The sequence below is a fragment of the Panthera tigris genome, chromosome A1 (assembly GCF_018350195.1).
Source record: "Panthera tigris isolate Pti1 chromosome A1, P.tigris_Pti1_mat1.1, whole genome shotgun sequence".
NCBI classification, from domain to species: Eukaryota; Metazoa; Chordata; class Mammalia; order Carnivora; family Felidae; genus Panthera; species Panthera tigris.
Window position 1 is genome coordinate 139,859,542 of NC_056660.1, and position 22,038 is coordinate 139,881,579.

At 41.2% G+C, this 22,038-nt stretch overlaps 1 protein-coding gene across 3 annotated transcripts in view; it reads left to right on the forward strand.

Moving 5' to 3' along the window:
- IQGAP2 (IQ motif containing GTPase activating protein 2) overlaps positions 1-22,038 on the forward strand; it is a 294,230-nt gene that overhangs the window by 21,667 nt on the left and 250,525 nt on the right. Inside the window, exon 1 of one of the 3 annotated variants that reach the window (XM_042988703.1) lies at positions 15,142-15,302. The exons of the other annotated variants lie outside the window; for them this stretch is intronic. Within the exon in view, the coding sequence (XP_042844637.1) occupies positions 15,251-15,302 (52 nt within the window). The 5' untranslated portion in view covers positions 15,142-15,250. Of the gene's footprint in view, positions 1-15,141; positions 15,303-22,038 lie in introns of those variants that run through there. 3 annotated transcript variants of the gene reach the window in all.

The following is a 22,038-nucleotide window of genomic DNA, read 5'->3' on the forward strand; positions in this document are numbered from 1 at the left end:
TTTTCCCACCTCTTAAAACTCTTTTTGCGGTATTTCTATCATGCCTAGTACAACAGGTTTTTTACTGACCAAAATGTTAACGTTTACTTAAAAAAAAATTTTTTTTAATGTTTAGTTTTGAGAGAGAGAGCATGAAAGAAAGAACGAGAACGAATTGGGGAGGGGCAGAGAGAGAGAGAGGGAGACACAGAATCCGAAGCAGACTCCAGGCTCTGAGCTGTCAGCACAGAGCCCGACGTGGGGCTCGAACTCACAGACCACGAGGTCGTAACATGAGCCGAAGTCACACGCCTAACCAACTGAGCCAGCCAGGCGCTCCAAATGTTGACTTTTATAAAAAAGGGTTCTCACATACAGCACATGTCACATGTTAATGCATTCATGCATCCTCTGAGGACCCAGTTATACTGCAGATATAGGAGATGTGGGCTGGGCCTGAGATTGCACATGTCAGACGAGTTTCCAAGTGATGCCCATGCTGTTGGTTCATAGGCCACACTTCAAGTAGTGAGTGTCTAAGAAGGACCAACTCTTGACAGTTGAAGAAAAGTTGGCAAATAGGTCCAGGAAGATGATCGAACACTCTGAGTGGGGGCAGCATAAAGCTTTGGGCAATCTGCCATTTGCGGGACTACCCACAGACCTTTCCGTGCACCGGACATGGTTGTCTGAGCCCGTCTGTAGCATTGCAGGCTGTCAAGCAGCGGGAGGATCAAAGCTTGTAGCCAATTACCTGGCACCGTGAGGAGCAATTTAACAGGACAGCCTGAGACAGATGGCTGCACCCTCTGATTGGGCACTAAAGGGGTAGGCCAGTTCCAGAAAGGCAGCAGATTAGACCATTTTAGACTCTGAGATATTTGCTGGCTCCCTGGGTTCAGTTTGAGCAGAGAGAATGAGAACGAGTCACATAGGGGAACCGGCCCCTCCAAATAGCTTTGGCATAACTTGGTAGTTGCTGAGCTCTGCAGGGAGAGCAGCAACCAGGCACCTGCTCTCCTAGCAAGGGACACTCTCCCAGGGTATTGGGCAATATGAGGAACAGTTGGTGCTGTTCTTGTTGCCCTGAAACCTTTGTTTCTGCAGGTCTGCTGGTACCAGGGATGGAGTGGGAGAAGGTACTAGGAACTGTGGGAAGACAGTAAAATATATCCAACTGGTGATGCAAGGAAGGTGGGAGCCCAGGCAACCCACTGTTCTTGTGCCATGAGTGGGGATTGGATATCAGTCTATAAATACAGCAGCGTCTTTACATTGATTATTAAACCAACTAACTTAAAGACTGTACATTATAGAAGTAATAAATTGTCATCCAAGCAAAAAAACCTGGAATGTAAAGAAAAATTTTAAATAATCTTTAATTTTATTACCCAAGTACAATCATTGTGAGCATTTATTTAGACATAGTTCTTTGTAGTTTTTTTCCCCTTCATATCTGTTTTGTTTAATCTATGTTAAAATTAGTTAACATTCCTATCACTCTGATGCAGGTATTAAAGTAAATTTGTTTTATTCATAATTATTCAAAGAGTGTCAATCTATAAAAATCTTTGTGGGAGAACAGAAACAAATCAGTCCTTACATTCTCCAGAAGTCCAGAGACCCTGACTAAATCTTAAACCCCAAGTTCATGGAGATTTGCATTTGAATAACTTTGCTCCCGCTGAATGAAAAGGAACGCACACATGCACACGCACGCGCACACACACACACACACACACACACAACTATATTGCTTGTGTAGGGTTTTAGCACATTTCTGAGTTCTCTCACAGTATCCCTCTAGGAGGGAAAGTAGATCTCTTTAGTTTGTAAGTAAGGACAGGATAGTTAAAGTGGTTTAAAGACTAATAGGGGGTACTAGTCTAGACCTCAACGTCTTTCCATATGTCTTTACAGCAAGAAGCAGTCGAAGTAAGAAGATTGGGGATGAGAGAAATGTCACTTGATTGAGTTAGGCACATACACCTATGTACAAAGATTAATTTGTATAGTGCTGTGTGACACATTACCCCCAAAACTTAGTGGAATAAAGCCACCCCTATGTTAAGCTTGTAGATTCTCTGGTTTGGGTTTTCAGGCAAGTCACAGTCTCTCTCCATTTGCTGGACCAATTAATGAGCTGGAAAAGCCTTAGAGGTGTGGCTGAAATGACTTGAAGACTGAACTCAGCTGGGCCTATTGTCCAGAGCAGCACCAGGTCGACTTTCCATGTGGCATGGTGGCTGGCTTCCAAGAGGGAAGGTTTTATGAGAGCAAGGGGAAACCACGTGGGATTTTATAACCTGGCTTCAAAAGACAGATAATACCACTTGTGCAATCCTTTATTCGTTAAAACCATTGTGAGTCTGCCCGGATTCATGGAGATGGGACCTAGACTCTATCTCTTAATGGAAGGAATCAAATCATTTTTAACCACTTAAAAAGAAAAAACACTATTTAGTTCACACTCTGCTGCGGCACTGATTAAATAAAAAATTAGCTTGGCTTGAAGTTAGCAAAGCTAAATCAAGAATGGGTTCATTGTAGGGATGCCTGGGTGGCTCAGTCAGTTCAGCATTCGACCTCAGCTCAGGTCATGATCTCATGGTTCATGGGTTTGAGCCCCACATCAGGCTCTGTGCTGATAGCTTGGAGCCTGGAACCTGCTTCAGATTCTGTCTCTGTCTCTCTTCCCCTTCCCTGCTCATGCATGTACACATGCTCGCTCTCATATAAAAAATAAAACATTAAAAAATTTAAAAGAATAGGTTCATTGTAAATAGAGAAATAAAAGATGTGTATGTTGTAAAGAAGCAATGAAATTAACTATAAGCACATTTATTATAGTATGGGAAGTCCTAGGTGCAGCAATCAGACAAGGAAAAGGGCACCCAAATAGGTAAGGAAGAGGCAAAACTGTCACTATTCGCTGATGACGTGGTCCTGTACACAGAAAACCCTAAAGACCACCAAAACACTATTAGAATAAATAAATTCAGTTAAGTTGCAGGATGCAAAATTAATATGCAGAAATCTCTTGAGTTTCTGTACTAATTTTATATTAATAACAAAGTAGCAGAAAGAAACGAAAACAAAACCACATTTACAATTGCACAAAAAAGAACAAAATATTGGAGCAGCCGGGGGAAAGAAGATTAAAATATCTAGGAAGAAAGTTGGAAAGATCTATACTTGGAAAACTATAAAATATTGATGAAAGAAATTGAAGGCATACACATGGAAGATATACCATCCTCATGGATTGGAAGAATTAATATTATTAAAATGTCCATTCTACCCAAGGCAGTTTACAGATTCAATGTAATCCGTATCAAAATACCAATAGCATTTTCCACAGAACCAGAAGATAGAATACTAAAACTTGTATGGACTACAAAAGATTTCAAGATACATTACAAAACTATAGTAATCAAAATGGTATCGTACTGGCACAAAAATACATAAATCAATGGAACAGAATAGATATCCCAGAAATCCACGTTTATGTGGTCAATTAATCTAGGGCAAAGGAGGGGAGAAAATAAAATAGAGAAATGCTAGTCTTTTCAATAAATGGTGCTAGGAAGATTGGACAGCTACATGGCAAAGACTGAAACTGGACCACTGTCTTACACATAAACATAAACTTAATGTGAGATTTGAAACCATAAAAATCCTAGAAGAGCAAACAGGCAGTAATTTTGACATGAACCTTGACAATACTTTTCTAGATTTGTGTCCTCAGGCAAGAGAAATAAAAGCAAAAATAAACTACACCAAATAGTGTATTTTGGACTACACCAAAATAAAAAACTTTTGCACCAGCAAACAAAACCATCAACAAACTGAAAGGACAACTTCCTGAATGAAAGAAGATAATTGCAAATGATCTATCTGGTAAGGGGTTAATATCCAAAATATGTAAAGAATTTATACAACTCAACACCAAAAAATCCAATTTAAAAATAGAGGACTTGAATAGACATTTCTCCAAAGAAGATCTACAGATGGCTGAAAGACAAATAAATAGATGCTCAGCATCACTAACCATCAAGGAAATGCAAATCTAAACCACAATGAGCTAACACTGGACACCAGTCAGGATGGCCAGTAGCAAAACGTAGCACGTGTTGGCCAGGATGTCGTGAATAAGGAACCCTCATGCACTTGGGAATGTAAATTGGTGCAGTCACTGTGGAAAACAGTATGGAGGTTCCTCAAAAAATTAAAAGTAGAAATACCATACGACTCAGTAATTTGACTATACCCAAAGAAAATGAAAACACTAGTTGGAAAATACATATGCACCCCTATGTTTGTTGCTATTTACAATAGCCAAGATATGGAAGCATTCCATGTCTACTGATAGATGAATGGACAAAGAAATAGTATATACACACATTATACATATATGTGTATATATATACATATATTGTTAGCCATGAAAAAGAATAAGATCATATGTAACAACATGGATGGAAAGAACTAGACACTATTACACTAAGTCAAAGAAGTCTTTGAGAGACAAATATCAAGTGATTTCACTTATATGTAGAATCTGAAGAAAAAAAGGCAGAAACCGATTCATAAATACAGAGAACAAACTGGTGATCGCTAGCCAGGAAGGGGATGGGCAAAATGGGTGAAGGGAAGTGGGAGGTACAGACTTCTAATTCTGGAATGAGTAAATCACAGGGATGAAAGGTACAGCACAGGGTACATAGTCAGTGGTATTGTAATAGCATAATATGGTGACATATGGCAGCTAACACTTGTAGTGAGCACAGTGTGATGTATAGAGTTGTCAAATCACTGTGTGGTACATTTGACATTTGACATTAATTTCAAACGTACCCTTGTATATCAGCTAAACTTCAGTTTTCAAAAGCAATGAAAATAATCGAATAGAAAAATTGAAGCCAACCTAAGAGTTTGGTGTTTAAGGAGTGGTTTAAATAATTTATGAAATCTGTGTATTGGCAATATCCTGCAGTCTTTGAAAAGAATGATGTAGCTCTATATGGAGTGACATGGAAATATACCCATTTATTAAGCGGAAATAGTATTTACAGAAAAACATGTATCCAATGATTCGTTAATATTTTACTGTAGTCTATACACATATGTGAAAATTTTAGGAAACAGTCTTAAAGGAATCACACCAAACTGTTATGGGGGTTTCTAATGAAGATAAGAATATGATGTGGGTGGGTCTTAGGTATGAAGGAGAGAGAACTCACTTGTTACTCTCTATAGTTCTATGCTATTGAACTTTTATAGTCAGTAGTATGTATATAAAACCAATTATGTGGATCGACTTCTGTTTAGTGGTGAAAACTAACGAACCATACTGTGTGTTTTGATTCAACATGCAATGGATTTTTTAAAAAAAATTTTTATATTTACTTTTGAGAGAGAGACAAATTGTGAGAGGGGGAGGGGTGCAGAGAGAGAGAGAGAGGGAGACACAGAATCCGAAGCAGGCTCCAGGCTCTGAGCTGTCAGCACAGAGCCCAACATGGAGCTTGAACCCATGAAGATCAGAAGACCATGTGACCCTGAGCCGAAGTCACACGTTTAACTGACTGAGCCACCCAGGCGCCCCAAACATGCGAGGGATTTTTTTATTAGAAGTCTGCAGAAGAAGAGCATTCTTCTGAGCACAATGTTGAATTTAAGTGTTTTATTACTTACCTGTTCATATCATGAACCTAAAAATAGTGGCATAAAGTTTGGGGTGACAGGCATACTTTTCATGTTTGATGTTGAGTTATTCTAGTTTCTAACCTAGTGTTACATGCTGAGTCCATTAAATCCAGCCAATTACCACTGTCCCCTGTCATAGTCATACTGGTTCATGAGCAGGTCTCAGTCACAGTGGCGGTGCTTTCTTCCCCCCACACAAAGCTGCGCTCTCCCACCCTGTCCTACTTTGTTTTGCTAGTCTCAGAGTGTCTTGGCCCCATGTCAAACTTTTTTCCCCAGTATCACCTCATGGTTGTGAGCTGTTCATGATCCAAGTTGTTCTTATTGGAGATTGATAGTGACTTGCCTGAATTTGCACAGTTGAATTCCTGGTTTTTCTTTTTCCTACCCTTTGTTGGCAGTTAGTTAACTCTGCAAATTTAGAAAGTCCTAGGGGATAGCTGGGAAACGGAACCTATTTCTTGGGGTTTTGATATTCCCAGGTATGTCAGTGTTCACAACCCAAACTTTTCAATCCTTTGGGGCCTGTTCTAGAAAACTATTATTGTAGAAATGTTATGGTCTGCCTTTGTGGTGCCTGCCTCTCTGATTCCAGCATTTAATAAGCTGGGGTGGAGTTTTGTTAAAATCTGAAAAGGACATTTCAGAATAAAGAAACTTTAATTGGGCACAACCACTTAGACTTGACTCTTGAGTGTCTCCTTTTGATGTGGATTGTGTCTGGACCAGTTTGTCTAAGTCCTGGCTCTTGGTTCATAGGAAATAATGTTGTCTTCTCTTTGCATATTATGTATACATTAGAAAATGAAAACTGTGTGAATAATACTGTGTGAAATTAAAAAATTTGATAGTGATTTTAGTACTCCTGTATTGCTGTTATGATTTGCTATGTGAGATTTTTAACCTTCCAAATGTAGTAAAGTTGACTTGGTAAACATGTAAGTCAGGAGAGGGAATTGGTTGCTTCCTGGGCCTGCTGTTCTATCTTGCCTTCCTTGTGTTTTATGATAGGTACAGATGCAGTAGGTGTGGTATTGCACGAGAAAGAACTGGTCTGCAGTACATTGTCATTGCCAGCCAGATTTAAGAAAATCTCTTTGTTGATTAGGTTTGCATTCTCTCCTCTTCACCAGAAAGTCTGCTCACTGGCAGCACAGTTCCTGAAATGCATGGTGATTCCAAGTGACCTTTCCATAATGCCTTTAGTAGAAGTTAAGAGTAGACAGACATACTCATGTTGAGTGGAATCATGTAATCTTGCATTCTCTCTTAAATGAAATTAACTATATTCATATAATCAAATTGGGGAAATTCAGTAGCATTAGAAAAGATGTACAGCTTTAATAAGATTTAAACGGGTTTATTTCTAAGACAGTATTCCGGGGTTGGGTTTGTTGTTGATATTTTTTGTTTGTTTTTTGTTGTTTTTGCTTGTTTTTTTTTTTTTTTTTTTTTTTTTTTAGCATCGAATAGTTCTCAAACTAATACAACAGGGCATAAGCACAAATGTAGATTTCGATCTGTATTTTAAAGGTGTAAGCCCTCTACTTATTTCTTGTCTTGCACACAATCCAATCACATTTTATTTTTCAAACAATGATATTATTTAAAGTAATATCATATCGAGAGCTGGTAAGAGGGACTTAACCTGTGCCAGTGAGTCAGCTGTGTCCTCGCTTGGCAGATGTCTCCTGTCCTTATGGCATTTACCGTTGAGCAGGACAGACAGAGACATAAACTAAGGGGTTGTGAGAGGATTGGCTTAGAACATGGAGCTGGGTAATTTGCTGCTTCCAATCCATCATACTCTGTTCCCTAGCAGGCAGGCCATTATGGATAGTCTATAGGCTCCCTTGCCCTCTGGCGTTTGGGAGATAAGTCACCATGTATGTTTTCCTTGCTTCCACCTTCCCCAGGCTGTTGGTTAGAGGTAGTGCTGAGTTCCTCTGCCGAAAGACACAACTCCTGTTAGATGGCCCTCTTCTGCTGTTGCTGCAATTAAGTTCTTGATGCAACCATTTTGTCCTCTTGTCCCTTCAGACCTAGGGAGGGTGATAGCGCTCCACTGTGGCTGGCTCCTGGGGACCTCAAATCCTTGCTAGTTTCCCTTACCTTTTTCATACTTTTGTAAATCGTGCTTTCATTAAACTCTTTTCTTTACCCTGTTTGAGTACCATTTCTTCCCTGCCTGTACCCTGAATAGCTAGACAATATCCCAAATGAAAAAGTTGAGGCTTAGATATCAGTGAATAACAGAACTGGGGTTAGAATCTAGTCTATTTTGTGTCAAAGCCTGATTCTTAAACTCAGTGTTTTACTATTTGCCTGTAGTGACTTAGAGATTCTTACTATCATCTTGAAATTGAAGAGAAAACTGAGGGAAGTTGGCCACCTGTTGCATGTGAACATTGTTAGGTTGCTAAACAACAAACTATCTCCTGCATTTTTAAGTTAGTGATGTACTTCAATTCAACCTCTGTAGTTCAGAGTTTTTTGTTACTTTCTTTGGGAATTGCCATCAGGATTATTTTATCGGGAAGGGGAAAAAAATCTAAAGTAATAAAATGTTCAATTTGCCACTTAATTTTCTAGGCTTGGCTCAAGTTGACTAGTGGTTGTTGGCAAACATCTGATCCTATCTTTAAGGACCAAGTTTCAGGACATTTAAAAGAAATGCATAATTAAGTTGAAGGGCATTCCAAAAGAAGCATCTAAAAATGTGCTCAGTAATGCACCCAAGTTGGAATGAACATAGAGCTTCTTGGCCAGTTATTTTGGAAGATGACATATTTTATTTCTATGTGTGATCTCTTGACTTAGAAATACCAGAATTTTATCATGTTACCTGAGTCTCCTCCTCTCACTGCCAATTATTGCCTTATAACCAGACTGCTCTTTGAGGCAACATAACTTAATGGTTAAGAGCTGGGCCATTGAGGGGCCCCTGGGTGGCTCATCAGTTAAGCATCTCACTTTGGCTGAGGTCATGATCTCCTGATCTGTGGGTTCGAGCCCTGCATCAGGCTCTGACATTTCAGAACCTGGAGCCTGCTTCAGATTCTGTGTCTCCCTCTCCCTCTGCCCCTCCCCCACTCACTCTCTTCCTCTCTCTCTCAAAAATAATTACAAAAAAAAAAAAAAAAAAAGCTGGGTCATTGAGCCATGCTGCACTGGTGCCATCCAGGCTCCACACATACCTACTCAGTGTCACGGGGCTCTGTGCCTTGGTTTCCTTATTTGATAAGTGAAAATAATAGTACCTACCTTACAGTTTTGGGGACGATTAAAGTAATTATGAAAGGGTTTAGGAGAATGTCTAGTACCACTATATAAATGCTAAGTAGTGGCTAGCATGTTGAGTTTTTTGTTTATCTCTGATCATCATCATCATCTTCAGTCTGGATTCCATTGATCCTTCTGTCCTTTGCGTAATCACATTCCTTCATAGACCTTGTCCATCAAACTTTAGTGAGTTTCTTCTTGGAAAGATAGGGAAATTAACTCCCTGTAGTTCCTACTTTTGAAGAGGTTGTATCCAAATCCTGGCATGGAGAAAAGGAACCAAAGGAGAAAGAAGAGATTAGGAGCCTGGTGGGAAAGGGAGCATGCTGTGGGGGTGGGGGGTGGGTGGGTGTGGGGGGGTGTTGGTTTGTTTGTTTCTGTTTGTTTTTACAAAGCTAGTACTTAGGATTCAGCCCCACGTTTGGGGTGGTTTTTATTGAGTCTGATGTTAATGAGCCAGGTACCTTTGTCATTCAGTCACTACCTCCTGTGCCTCCGTTTGGAGTTTGCAAAGTGTTGTTAATATTTCTTACTTCCCTACCTTCCAGTTAACTTGGTGGACCTCTTGCATGACCAGCATCCCTCTTGCATCAGACATATAATAGATATCAAAATCAAAGGAATTTTGCTTTTAGAAGCTATGCATGAGAAATCCCCGTCTGCCATAAATAAAGAGGGCATTCAAAGCCTGAATGTGGACTAGGAATGGGAGAAGGATGGCACATGGAGAGTGAAATTCAGGCCTCGGGAGGAATAGGGAAATGGCACCCAGCGCTCCCTGCGTTGACTCTAGAAATCAGAAAGAGCTGTTCTACCCACAGTATGGGGAGTTGAAAAACTCTGCCCCTGGCTAGAGAATGGCCATGGGAAAAAAAAAAGAGAGGAACTGGCCAAAAAAACTGGGACCCAAAGCTGGGTCACTCACAGATGAGGTAGTGAAATTCTTATCCATGGGCTCAGAGCCCCTCCATCTCAGACATTAACACAAAGTTGTTTAAAACCAGTGGGGAAGGTTAAGGGAGCTATAAAAAGGGATTGGGCTATAAGACCCTTGTTGATAATATATCTACTCTACCTCTCAAATTTTCTTTAGGGGATGTTGTAATTCTCTTCTTCCCACCCTTCCAATGAAAATAAAAACTTATGGTATGATTTATTATAAGAACTCTTTCTTAACTTCCAATTGCCTGATCTCATTTCCTTTAATGAAAACGGTATTGCAGTAAAATTAGGTTATAACAGTTAAAGTCTTGATCCTAATACAGGCCTATGGGTTGACTTATCCCACGGGATAGCTCTAGTAATGCATAAGAAGACTGTGCATGCTGGGTGTATGGAATGGGGAGGGGAAGGAAGGTGAGTCCTTTTTCACTCAGAGTACACTGACTTCATTTTTAGAGCCACAGGCCAGGTCTGAGAGCACATCTGGCCACTCATGCCTCCTTCACTTGGGATGAAGAGATTAAACATTGAGTGTGTGTAAACCTGTCTCACTTACCTGAGTCACTACTCAGCCAGAGGCCCCCACTCCCACCTCCTTTTTTTTTTTCTCCTAAGTTCACATTCATCTAACAGTATGATACAGGAATAAAGGCAAAATTGTTTCTGCCTCAATCTGAGGAGATTCATTGAGAGCTTAAATAAACCATGTCCTGGTTGAAGATTTTCTCTGGAACAGGCTGTACCGTGGGAATGCCACAGTTAATAATGAGAAAACACATTCAAGTTAATCATTTTGAGAGTTTTAAATCCTCTTTATAGAACCTCATTTCAATATAATAGCTATAACACATAAAACAGGTGGAAACAAAGGTTATGGTAGGTGCACAAACTGTAAAGTTCAACATTATCCCCTTGTATATATACAAACGGTCAGAGCTGTGTATGGAAGAGCATGGGTTCTAGAACCTTAAACTGGTCTGCCTGGCACTGGGGCTTTGGGCAAGTCCTTAGCTGTCTGAGCCATGTTCTTCTCTGTAAATTAGGGTTCTCTGTCTAGTAGGGTTGTGGAGAAGATCAGTAATTACATGTCAGGCCACTGGCACAAAGCCTGGTAAATTAACAAATGGCAGATGTTACGGGACATGGCATTTCATGTCTCAGATACACCCAGGGTTTGTCATAGAGCAGGCGTTCAGCTGTAGACTTAATTGCTGCAGTTTTAGCACATCTATTGGGCAAAGTATAGAGTAGTTTTATGAGATACTTGTATAAAACTTTAATCCTTAACACTTCTTTTTTTCATACCAAACTTACTTTGGTGCATTTTTCTTTCTGTCACTTTTTCACAAACAGGTAGGGCATTGAGTACAAAATCCACAAACTGATAAAAATGGGAAAAGGTAGGCTCTTCCTTTCAGTAGACGGGCTTCCAATGGTAGAAGGAATAGTGGAGTTAGGAAATCTTTAATCGATGCTGATAGTGGTGGATGAAACTTTTATAAAGAAAAGGTTATTTATATAGTCTCAAGGTATCTCCCCACAAATGACTTACTTGTTGGGGTGGGGGGAAGTATAAGCATAGTGGAGAAATCTGGTATACCTCTCCTTAACAAAGTGATTAAAGTTAACATCATCCATGTGGAAATAAACCAACATCCCCTGCCTCCTGATTTGAGTCTGTGAAATCACACAACTTGAGTTTTGTGTGGTAAGTGCAAAAACTACATATTCTGAATCAAATCCTAAGGAAACATCAGACAAGTCTAAGCTGGTAGACATACTATAAAATGGTCTGTAATCCTCAAAAACATAAGAGCAACAAATAAAGGCTGACAATTCAAGATTAAAAGAGGTTAGACATGGCAATGAAATGGCGTGGGACAGAAAGCCGTAAAGAACGTTCATTACTGGGATAAGTGGTGAGACTTGACTGTGGGTTAGCTAATAGCATTGTATCAATATTAAATTTCCTGATTTGGATAATTGTGCTGAGCTCATGCTGTAGGATGTCTTTGTTCTTAAGAAATACACACAACATAAAATAGCCTACAAGAAAAGAGGCACGGAAAATGCAGCCGTAGGCCAGAAGGGTTCACTTTTGCTGTTAGGTTTGCGAAGGGCTGTCTGGTCCGCTTTACTCCTGTCCCATTGAGACCTTGGGAGAGGTAAGCAGGAATGCTGACAAAAAGAGAAAGGCATTTTCTCTGAGCAGAGGTGAAATACCCTATATTGAATGCCTTGTTACGTTTTTGATGGATGAGTAACAAGGTGTGAGAAACCGATGAGAACGCCAGAAACAAAGGCCTGGCTGTGATCGTTCTTCACTTATTAGAGTATTTTATTTAGATCTTTATTTTTTTAACAGCCTCCAGGTGGATGGCATTATGAGAGCATCATTTAACTTTTTGAAAAATATTTTTCATCCCTTAAGCTAATCTCAAATCATTAATACTGTTAAAGAGAAGGTAGATGTAAAAGTATTCCCATTTAGCAGGTGAGGAAAACCCAGAGAGGTGCTCACTGTGGTTCCTCTCACACCTTCCACCTTCATCCTGTGTCCTGCAGGGATTGGGTTCTTTTTAACCATGGATTCCTATGTGCTTGTTGGCAATACAAGGACACGTGTAAATATAGGAGCAAACCTATCTTCTCTGGTATAGTTAAGCAGTAGTTCTTGTTTTGAAAGGAAATTAGACCAGAGAGATGCCGTTTCTCATTTGAAACTCTTTGGTTCTACAGAATTGGTGAAAAAGGTCAAATTTGATTCAAGATCCATCTCTATGTCGTGAGCCCTCTGGATATTCCTAAATTCATCCCCGTGAGGCTGGAGCCGGCAGGTGTCTATAGGACTCCCCCAGTGGTGCATAAGCCATCGGATCTGTTACTGTTCCTATGGGAATTGGTTGGCAAGCCCCCCCCCCCCCCCAGGCCCAGCTGTCTGCCTTTCTGACAAGTAGCAGAGTGGTCAAGGGTGGGGCACTGGGGCTGGGATGCTAGCCTGTGTTTTTCGGCTCTGCCACTTGCCCCCTCTGGACTGTGGGCAAGGATCATGCTTCAGATGACAATAATAATAGAACGTAACTCAAAGTTTTATGGTGAAGATTAAATGAGTTAGTATCTGCGAAGATGTTAGAACCACGCCTGGCATTATACAAAGTGCTATGTAAACATTTTTTAAATCGTGGTAAAATACACATTTTATTTGTATAAATAAAGCCTGCTTCAGATTCTGTGTCTCCCTGTCTCTCTCTGTCCCTCCCCACCTCCTCTCTCCTTCTCTCTTGAAAATAAACAAACAGTAAAAAAATTTAGAAAAGGTGGAAGGTGTGAGTCATATTAACCATTTTAAGCATACAGTTCTGTGGTATTAAGTATATTCACCATCCATCTCTAGAATATTGCGTCTTCCCAAGCTGGCACTCTGTACCCATTAAATACCAACTCCTCATTCCCCCCTCCCAGCAGCCTCTGGCAACCACCCTTCTACTTGATGTTTATGCTTTTGAATATCCTAAGTGCTTCATAAGAGATTGTGTGGTATTTATCTTTCTCTGGAACAGCTCATTTCACTTAGCATAATGTCCTCAGTGATCATCCATGTTGTAACAGGTGTCAGAATTTCCTTCCTTTGGAAGGCCAACTTGTATTCCATTGTATGTATAGATCATATTTTGTTTATCCATTTCTCTGTTGGTGGACACTTGGGTCACTTCCACCTTTCAGCTATTTTGAGTAATGCGTCCTTGAACGTGGGTATGTCAGTACCTGTTCAACTCCATGCTTTCACTTGTTTTGGTTGTATACCCAGAAGTGGCATTATTGGATCACCTGGTAATTCTGTGTTTAATTTTTTGAGGAAACACCATTTTCTACAGGGATTGTACCATTTTGCATTTCTACCAGCAGTGTGCACGGGTTCTAAATTCTCCACATCCTATTTCTTTTTTTAAATAAGCTTTTTTTTATGTAGGGGCGCCTGGGTGGCTCAGTCGGTTGGGCGGCCAGCTTCAGCTCAGGTCATGGTCTCCCAGCTGGTGAGTTCGAGCCCTGCATGTGGCTCTGTGCTGACAGCTTGGAGCCTGGAGCCTGCTTCAGAGTCTGTGTCTCCCTCTCTCTTGCCCCTCCCCCCGCTCACATTCTGTCTCTCTCTGTCTCTCAAAAATAAATAAACATTTTTAAAAAGTAAGCTTTTTTACATATAAAAACATTGGGGGTATTTATTTATTTATTTTTTAATGTTTATTTATTTTTTGAGACAGAGACAGAGCATGAACAGGGGAGGGTCAGAGAGAGAGGGAGACACAGAATCGGAAGCAGGCTCCAGGCTTCGAGCTGTCAGCACAGAGCCCGACGCGGGGCTCGAACTCACGGACCGTGAAATCACGACCTGAGCCGAAGTTGGACGCTCAACCGACTGAGCCACCCAGGCGCCCCGGGGGTATTTATTTAACAAACACCAGTCTAATAATCAGTGTTGGTTAAGTTGTAGCTTTAGCCTTTTCAAGGAGAGGGAGGGGTGAGCAAGATATTTTGACTTGAGGGGCACCTGGGTGCCTCATTCAGTTAAGCGTCTGACTTCAACTCAGGTCATGATCTCATGGTGCGTGGGTTCAAGCACTGCATCAGGCTCTGTACTGACAGCTCAGAGCCTGGAGCCTGCTTCAGATTCTGTGTCTCCCTGTCTCTCTCTGTCCCTCCCCACCTCCTCTCTCCTTCTCTCTTGAAAATAAACAAACAGTAAAAAATTTAGAAAAGATATTTTAACTAGAGAAGTTTGGGGAAATGTTTTGGTTAATGAGATACTAATTAAAATGTTTACCATCAAAACTTGTACCCAAACCTTAATTCTGTATTTCCTGCCCCCACCACCAGAACTCCCACTGTACTCTACTTTTTTTTTTTTTAATTTTTTTTGTTTTAACGTTTATTTTCGAGACAGAGAGAGACAGAGCATGAACAGGGGAGGGGCAGAGAGAGAGGGAGACACAGAATCGGAAACAGGCTCCAGGCTCTGAGCTGTCAGCACAGAGCCCGACGCGGGGCTCGAACTCACGGACCGTGAGATCATGACCTGAGCCGAAGTCGGACGCTTAACCGACCGAGCCACCCAGGCGCCCCTGTACTCTACTTTTAAGGATAAAGGCGATTCATAACAGGTATGCTCACGCCAAGAACTTAGAACCAAAGAGCTTTTTGGTTCGTGTGCTGGAGTGTGTAGAGAATGAGCTTGCTCAGTTGTATCTACCAAATTGGAGTACATCTACCTTCCAAGAGTTTTTAATAACTTGAATGAAGAACAGAAGGATCCAACATGAAACCAGTTCAGCTCTGAAAAAAGATGTGGAAAAACAGATGGGATGAGAAGTTCTGGTTCCTCTTGGACCCACAATGTGAGTGGATGCTGCAGGTAGCCGTGCACTAAGACCGTCCTCCCATTCCATGTGCAGTTCTGGTGAGCCCTGTGGATCACCAGGAGGGGTACTGATGCAGGGCAGGGGCAGACGCTGGAGGGCTGATGGGATGAGTAGATCCGCTGCCTCCAATGAGATGTTCCCCGGGAACCACGCCTCCCAGCTGCTTCTCTGCCTAGATTTGCCTGCGCATGTGCAGCCGAGTGTGAGCTGAGCTGGGTCAGCGCCTGAGACCTCTGCGCTGTGAAACCCGGTGCCGGCGGGGTGCAGACCCAGGCAGCCAGCAGGGTACACAAGACACGTCTGCTTTCAATGCCAGCTATACTAAATTTGGAGGTGGGGACTCCTATTCAAATACTCAACCACAAATAGGGGAGTGGAATGCACAGTGGATGATTTCTAAAAGAGTGACACTGAAATTAGATAACTTGTCCTTATTGGCCTTGGAGCCCTGCCCCTGCATTCTTCTCTTCACCCCAGTTCTTTCCATGTGTTTAGTCTCTTCTGCATTTAGGGATTTTTTTTTTTTATGATAAAAGGCATTAATACACAGGAGTATGTGGAGGTCAAGAGAGGGCTTAGAAAGGCAGGTTTGCATCTCCTGAAGGCACTGTGCTGGTTAACACCGACTGCCGCTAGACCGCGTTCCCCGCATGTCAGCCGTGATCTTGAGCGAATGATTCAGTTGTCCCAAGTCTCTGTTGGCACATCTGTAAACTGTAAATAATACCAGTGTCATAGAATCACTGTAGGTTAAATGCAATAATATTAGAGCCACGAGAAACTGCCCTGGGAGTCCTGGGGGGCGGGGGGCACGGAAGGGTGGATGTGAAGGAGCCAAAGCCTCCCCAGCTGCTTCTACTGGCTCCCTCTTGGTTCCTCTGCCAACTTAATCCCGTAGGAGAGCTTCTACATGCTGCAATTCACAGACGTCTTCATTTTCTTTCTGGACCTCTTCTCTTTGTCCTGCTTCTAGACAGCTCTCATTCTTTCCAGCGTGATCTCAACAGGAAAGGAAGGCTGGCATGGGAGAGGGTCTGGAGCTGCCTGGGACCATGGCAGAGGAATCCACCTCAGAGGGCAGAAAACCATTGAATGTGCTGCTCGAGGCTCTCTGACTAGTGGAGGCATCAAGTTGGCAGTGGACGGTGGACTAGGAGAGGGCGTGGGAAGCATGGATTTTGAAGAGCCGATCTAGGACTTGCTCCTTAATCTCCATCCCCGCCTCCTGGGATGCAACGCTGAACACGTTCCAAAGGAAAGCAAATCGTTCTTGACCGAATACTGGTGAACTGGCAAACTATGGAGCTTGGCTTGAGTATTTAATAGTAATTACACTGATTTATGTCACTGCTTTAACAACTGATGCCCAGTGAACTATGTATGATTCTGTTGCAATTATGTGTGTTATTAGATGTGCCGGGTTAGCTTTGTTGAGAGAGCTTTTATCAATGGAATGGAAGTCTGCCCTGCGCTTTGATTGTGAGCTATCATGTGATCTTCTCGCTGTCATCAGACACTTGTACTCGTTTCACCTACACTGGTTAGAAGCAGCTGTCAAGAGTCCTGGGGAGCCTCCCTGTTCCTCTTAAGAAATTCAGAGACCCTTGGAAGGATGGTGAGGGGCTGATTGGAAACTCTGAGGGCTAAGGAGTGGGGCCAAAGATAATGCATAAGACTGCATCTTGAAGTGCCCATGCAGTTTACCTGTTCGTGATTTACCTCTCTAGCTGTGTTTCCCCACCCAACCCTCTCTCCCCCTCTTACAACCTGACTTCAAACACATGTCATGGAGAACAGTGGCCCTGAATAATCCCATTATTGAATAATCTTTTCTCTTCCCCTTGGCTTTTCTGTTCTTTGTCTTATAATTAATTTGTCCTTTTTCCAAAGGAGCTTTCTAACTTTTCTCCCACATTAAATACGTGTTCTGTTAGATTTTAAGCTATTAGGGGCACTGAATCCTTTCTTCCACCCTATTCCATCCCTTCTCTCTACCCTTGACGTGCACTGTAAGTATTTAGCCATCGGTAAGAGACTGCCACATACCAAAAGAAACACATTCTGTTGTTGTATTTATTGGTTTTAATTACAAGGCATTTGGAAGGCATTTTAGCACTCTGCGTCTTCATAATTTTCTGTCAGCATTTTGCACCTAGTGGACCAATAGTAAGTTTCCAGCTTCACTTGGCTTCATAATCACGGACACTTGTGCTGCACAAACGCTAATAGGGCTCTCGTGTCTGAAGTAGAAACGATGACTTAATTCTGAAATTGTATTCAGATCCTCTCAGGAGCTTGGTGGCTGACACACACTTTGGCTGTCTCCTCTCATGTGCGGTGGACATGTGGTGCAATTTACGTACGGTACCATGGTCCGTTCCCCAGCCAAGAAAGAAATGCCAGAGGGAGACCAGTTATTAATTTAAGTCTGAAGCAGAAGAGCATGAATTCTGTTTCATGCGCTTGCTGTCCTGACTGTTGTATAAAGCTTTTGAGTTTTGGACTAAGGGAGCATAATATGTGAAAATCTCAGTGTCGTTCGTTGCGCTTACAAGAACATCCACTTTTCTAAACTTGGGACCTCGTACTGCGTGTTCGAACAAAAAGCACGCAACAAGCCAAAACCAAAATATTTTCAGCTTTGTTGCCCAAGTGGGGTAAATTCTTTCCCACAAGAGAACCGTTCCCAGGGTATTTTATACACTTCTCGAGAAGTTTACAAAATCATGGTTTGTATACATTCTCTTCAGCCTGCAGAGTTGACGTTGGCCTCACCCACTCTTGCCAACTCCACTCCCTTCCCACCTCAGCCATTCTGTTTCCTCCTACTGCTCCCTGTACTGTTGACATAAAAGAATAAAAATACTTTTTCTTTCCTATAATAGGGTACCTCCAAAAGTTTGCTGAAAACTAAACATAAGCCAAGTGTTGGTTTATAAGAACAAACCAGCTCTGTAATCTAGCTCTGAGACCTGGAGCAAAGCACTTAAACCATTTTAGTCTTAGTCAAGTGGAAGTAATTTTTACTTGTCCATCTCTCTGATGGGGCTCTTTGAATGGTATGAGATAATTTTCATGGTAACACTTTATAAATGTACAGGACTGCTATGAGACAGAAGAGCCTGATTTAATTGGTTCAAGTCCTGCTGCCTGATATTGGCCCCGTGGGTGGTGTCACATGATTTCTCATGGGTCTGATTTCATGCAGACCTGAAATGTGTGGACTGGTGGTGATTTTCATGTCCTTCTTATAAACAGAGAAACTTCTTGGTTACGATAACTAGCCTAAATTGTGTTAGCCCAAAAATCAGGTTGAAATGTATTCTCGATCCGTGACTGTATTGTCAGAATATCTCCGTTTGCACGGTATGATCCATTTGAGAGCTGAGTTTTTGGCATAGCTAGAAAATTGACTGTCCTGAATCATGTGTTAATTCACACTCACTAACAAACAGCATATGCTTGCATTAATAGTGCCCTTCTGTTCTACATCATAGCCTTCTAATTGAGTCTGTTATATTAAACTTCTAAATATACGTTCAGATTGAAAGTTGGCTCCTTAGTATATTGCTAGAACAGTGGGATGCTTCCACTTTTTTTTTTCTCTTTAATTGTACAAACTTGCCTTTATGTGAATTGGCATATTAGCGTGACTTACTGGTGCTGAGCCATTTCCACCTCCACCATCTGAAGTCGCAAAAGGAGTTGGCTACTCCTTGGCTTCCTTTTTCTTCCCCCGTACCATGCTTTTCTTCATCCTGTTCATTCTGTTGCCAAATTCTGCCCTTGGAAAACATCACTGCCTTTTTCTGTCTTGTCTGTAATTCAGACTCAGGAGGTTTCATGTCACACAGGCATGTTGGAGCCGCCTTTTCATTCTTCAGATTAGGTCCCCTTCCATTCATTCTATTTCACTCTGGGCTTACCCTGTCTGTTGCCTCAGATAGCTTGTCACACCCAATCGTTTAGGCAGGTGGAGCCTTCAGACAGAAGATCCTGGCATTAGTCGTCTTCCTGTCTGCCATCTTGGAACTTGTGTGATCTTTTTTCCTCGTTAAGCCTATTAATATTTGTTGCCCATTTTCAGTGTCGGCGGATCCTTCTCTAAAAGTTATGGAGCAATGGAGCAATTAGTGCATGGAAGGCATGCTTCCCAGCAGAATTGGCATTAAGGCTCGTTCCTCATTTTCTTATTTTTCTGCAACTGAACATTAAAACACATTTAATCTGGGGTGCCTGGGTGGCTCAGTCGGTTGAGCGGCCGACTTCGGCTCAGGTCATGATCTCGTGGTCCGTGAGTTCGAATCCTGCGTCGGGCTCTGTGCTGACAGCTCAGAGCCTGGAGCCTGTTTCAGATTCTGTGTCTCCCTCTCTCTAGCCCTCCCCCGTTCATGCTCTGTCTCTCTCTGTCTCAAAAATAAATAAACGTTAAAAAAAAAAATTTAAAACAAATTTAATCTTCCATTACTAAAACAGTACACATCAGTGGTATGGAGTATCTGGAAAATGTCTGTGAATCAAAAAAGTTAATGAAAAAACCCCAGCTCACTCCTTTTAAGAACAAGTGCTTTAACATTTGGTATTTCCTTGTAGGCATTTTCCCTCCTCCCCCCCTTAATTATAGTTCATATAATAACATAACCTTATATTATTTAAATTACAAATATATACCCACTATATATATATGTATACATATATACATATGTATTTATGTACATACATATACTGGATATATATGTATATACATATATACTGAATATATACATCCAGTGTGTGTATACATAAGAAGAATTCAAATTTTGCTTTTTTTCAATTTATGTAACTTCAGATACATTCAGTTTGCAAGTTATATCAGAGATATGCACTAAAGCCAGAGTGAGGAGAAAATTGAGTATAATCAATTATCCTTGAAAAACTAAATGATTATCTGTTGTCTTTATTATGCATATCCATAAACTTTATATTTTATAACTTCTTTAATAATTGGTTATATTATAGTTTAACTGTAAAATATTTTCTTAATGTTTATTTTTGAGAGAGAGAGAGATGGAGTGTGAGCAGGGTGGGGGGGGGGCGGAGACAGAGGGAGACACAGAATGTGAAGCAAGCTTCAGGCTCCAAGCTGTCAGCACAGAGCCCCACACGGGGTTCGTACTCGTGAACTGTGAGATCATGACCTGACCTGAAGTCCTGTGCTTAACCAACTGAGCCATCCAGGCACCCCTAACTATAAAATAATTTAAAGTATATGTGATTTTTTAAAAGTATTCATAAAGGAGCTTCATGGGGCAGGTAGCATTATTCCCATTCTACAGATGGTGAAACTGAGTATCTAGTTAACTGATCCATGACTGAATGTGACAGTATTACAGGCATATTTTACCCCACAGCCACTTCCCTTTCCACTCACTCACACCTTTTCATCAGGTGTCTTTGTCAGTGTAGTCAGAAACTCGCCTTTTGCGGGGACAGAGGAGTAGAATAAAGGAGGGTGCCTGAGATAAAAATGTTTGATTTTCTCCAGTGTGTTCCCAGCATTTATTGATCATATGACTTTGCTTGTGTGTTACATAAGCAACGTCACTGACGTGTTTGTTTTTGTTTTGCTCTTGTTATTGCCCTTACGTTCTGATAAGTCTAATTTGGCAATGCTGAATAGTATCTTAATATTCTTCCCTTCATTGGACTATCTTTGACATTACTGCATCTCTAAGAAATAAGCCTCTGATTTTACTTTCTTTGCCCATTCAAAATAGCACTAATTTATATGGCTTACAGTAGAAAGAAAAGAAAGTCACATAAATCTATTTGCTGACTAGTAAGATATCAGTAATACCATTAAAAACACCCTCAGAAAAGCCTAATGGCTGCTGGGCCAGTCATCAAATGGTTGCAGGGAGGCAGTGACGCTTGAGGGTAGTTGAAAGACCACTCAAGAGTGGTTCAACTCAAGTGAGTTGAAAGACCACTCAAGAAAGAAGAGTGTAGTTGAAAACTTTGGAATCAGCATTGTTTGGAATCCCAGTTCTGCCGTTTACCTGTCTTCATGATCTTTGAATTACCTAACCTCCCTGAGTTTATTTCCCACTAGAAAAGTACACATCCAAATTCCTATCACAAAGGGGGAAGCAGGGACTGAGATAGTATATGTAACATATCTGGCACGTAGAAAGTGCTTATTAAGTCTTAGTCCCTTCCCTCCACTACTTTTCATGTATGTATCACAGTTTATGCCGATTAGAGAAATGCAAGAAATAATGCATGCGTATGGAATGTGCAGGAAAAACACCTATTCAAAACCAAGAGGTTGTTTTGTTTTCCTGCACTTAGCCTTGAAGTATTTGTGATTTATTTTCTCCTAATAGTAAAAGAAAAAATAGACCAAGACTCAGTATCCTATTGTCTTCTAAAGCTCAAACAGCTTTGTAGAAATCTCTGATACTCTGGTTTGTTTGAGGTAGTTTTTGAGAGAATAAGGACAAGGTGTTAGCAGTGACTTGGTACTCCCTGAGAGCAAGCCCAGGGAGCTGTCATTATATAACCTGCTACATCTGTTTAACAATAATAAAACATCATTGTTCGCATTGGGGTCATTAAAGTTAAGGTAAATACCTGCCTCCCTAAATGTTCATTATCTATAGAGAACAGGGAGAATAATTTTAGGACTAGTTCTACATAATAGGAAACATTTGCACTGACCATCTTAAGCATG